At 56.4% G+C, this 1,817-nt stretch overlaps 1 protein-coding gene across 1 annotated transcript in view; it reads right to left on the reverse strand.

Annotated features, from left to right (window-relative positions):
* The window catches only part of TSGA10IP (testis specific, 10 interacting protein), an 11,814-nt gene extending 10,938 nt beyond the window's left edge, over positions 1–876 (reverse strand). The window contains exon 1 of the mRNA XM_011942458.1: positions 493–876. Coding sequence (XP_011797848.1) covers positions 493–639 — 147 coding nt within the window. The 5' untranslated portion in view covers positions 640–876. The remainder of the gene's footprint in view (positions 1–492) is intronic.
* Between the last annotated feature and the right edge of the window lie 941 nt (positions 877–1,817).

A 1,817-nucleotide genomic window follows, 5' to 3' on the forward strand; every position in this document is an offset into this window, starting at 1 on the left:
CTGGGCCCTGGACTGTGCTCCCAAATGTCCCTCTGGGCCCTGGACTGTACTCCCAAATGTCCCTCTGGGCCCTGGACTGTACTCCCAAATGTCCCACTGGGCCCTGGACTGTACTCCCAAATGTCCCACTGGGCCCTGGACTGTACTCCCAAATGTCCCACTGGGCCCTGGACCTGCTACAGCCAAGGCAGAAACCAAGGTGATTTTCATCAAGGTGGTTTTAATCTTTCCTGAAACCCTGCTCCTCCCACAGTGTTCCCTGAATCACCCCATCATCCCGGGGAGTCACCCCCGGGCGTCATCCCTCAGCTTCTCCCAAGACCTTTAGGCCTCCATGTGGTCCCTGTCCCACTCCTGCCTCCCTGACTTTCACCTGGACCTCAGCTCAGGTTTCATGGCTTCTCAAGGGCCTCCCCAGCTCAGGCCTCCCTGACCCAAGGCAGCCCACCTGGCTCTGGGCAGCTGGAAGTGCCCCCACTGGGCCTACCTCACCTGCTTGTCCTGAGAGATGGTTGACAGCAGCCTGAGCAGCCCAGTGCTGGTTCCCGGAGCCTGAAGCCGCATGTCCTGCCCTGGTCGCGCCAACGGGGTCCTAACCAACTGTTGGTAGGTATTTGGCATATTGGTGTCCTGCCCCATCCTGCCCCATCCCCCATCCCCACCGTGGAACTGCCCAACAGGCCATCTCTATGGCAACCAGTCCTCAGCCAGTCTCAAGGGGTCTGGCAAAAAGCATACTAGGAAGGGGTCAGTGGGGTATGTGAGGCCAATCTCCTTCTAAGGGAGAGTTCAGCAGGGTGCCCAGGAGTCGTTCAGTGCAGAGACCCAGGCCCAAGTTCTGCCTCTGCTCCTGCCTCATCCACAGGCTCCCCATGTAACCTGGTGTAAGTCCTCTGTCCCTACTCCGCCTGTGTTTCCCCATCCATCTGTACGGGGGAGTCAGCCTGTCTCCTGTACTGCGCCCCAGGCCCGGCCAAGTCCCTGAAGGAGCCAAACTGAGATATGGCTCCTTCAGGGACTTGATTCACAAGATTTTTCACAAGATTTCATTTCAATCCTTGCACTCCCAGGTTCGGAGCGGTGGCTCACGCCTGTAATCCCAGCACTATGGGGGGCTTAGGCAGGTGGATCACTCGAGTCCAGGAGTTCAAGACCAGCCTGGCCAAAATGGCAAAACCCCATCTCTACCAAAAATGCAAAAAAAATTAGCCAGGCATGGTGGCACATACCTGTAATCCCAGCTACTCAGGAGGCTGAGGCACGAGAATCACTTGAACCTGGGAGGCAGAGGCTGCATCAGGCCCAGATGGCACCACTGCACTCCAGCCAGGGCGACAGAATGAGACTCTGCCTCAAGAACAAATAAACAAATAAACAAATCTTTGCACTCCCAGCCCCAGCCAGGAAGTCGAACGCTGTGTCCAGGAGAGAGGCAGCAGGCCATTCAGAGCCTGGGCCCAGGCCCACCTGGCCATCTTCATGGGCCATGAGGTTCTGGAGGGAGTTAAAACATTGAAAGCTTACCCCAGGCCAGGCGGTGGCTATAATCCCAGCACTTTGGGAGGCCGAGGTAGGTGGAGTACCTGAGGTCAGGAGTTCGAGACCAGTCTGGTCAATATGGTGAAACTCCATCTCCCACCTGGACTGAAACTCCATCTCACTAAAAATACAAAAATTAGCTGGGTGTGGTGGTAGGCATCTGTAATCCCAGCTACTCAGGAGGCTGAGGCACGAGAATCTCTTGATCCCGGGAGGCGGAGGTTGCAGTGAGCCGCCAGCCTGGGCAAAAGAGTGAGACTCCATTTCAAAAAAAAAAA

The sequence above is a fragment of the Colobus angolensis genome, unplaced genomic scaffold (assembly GCF_000951035.1).
Source record: "Colobus angolensis palliatus isolate OR3802 unplaced genomic scaffold, Cang.pa_1.0 Scaffold21, whole genome shotgun sequence".
In the NCBI taxonomy this organism is placed as follows: Eukaryota; Metazoa; Chordata; class Mammalia; order Primates; family Cercopithecidae; genus Colobus; species Colobus angolensis.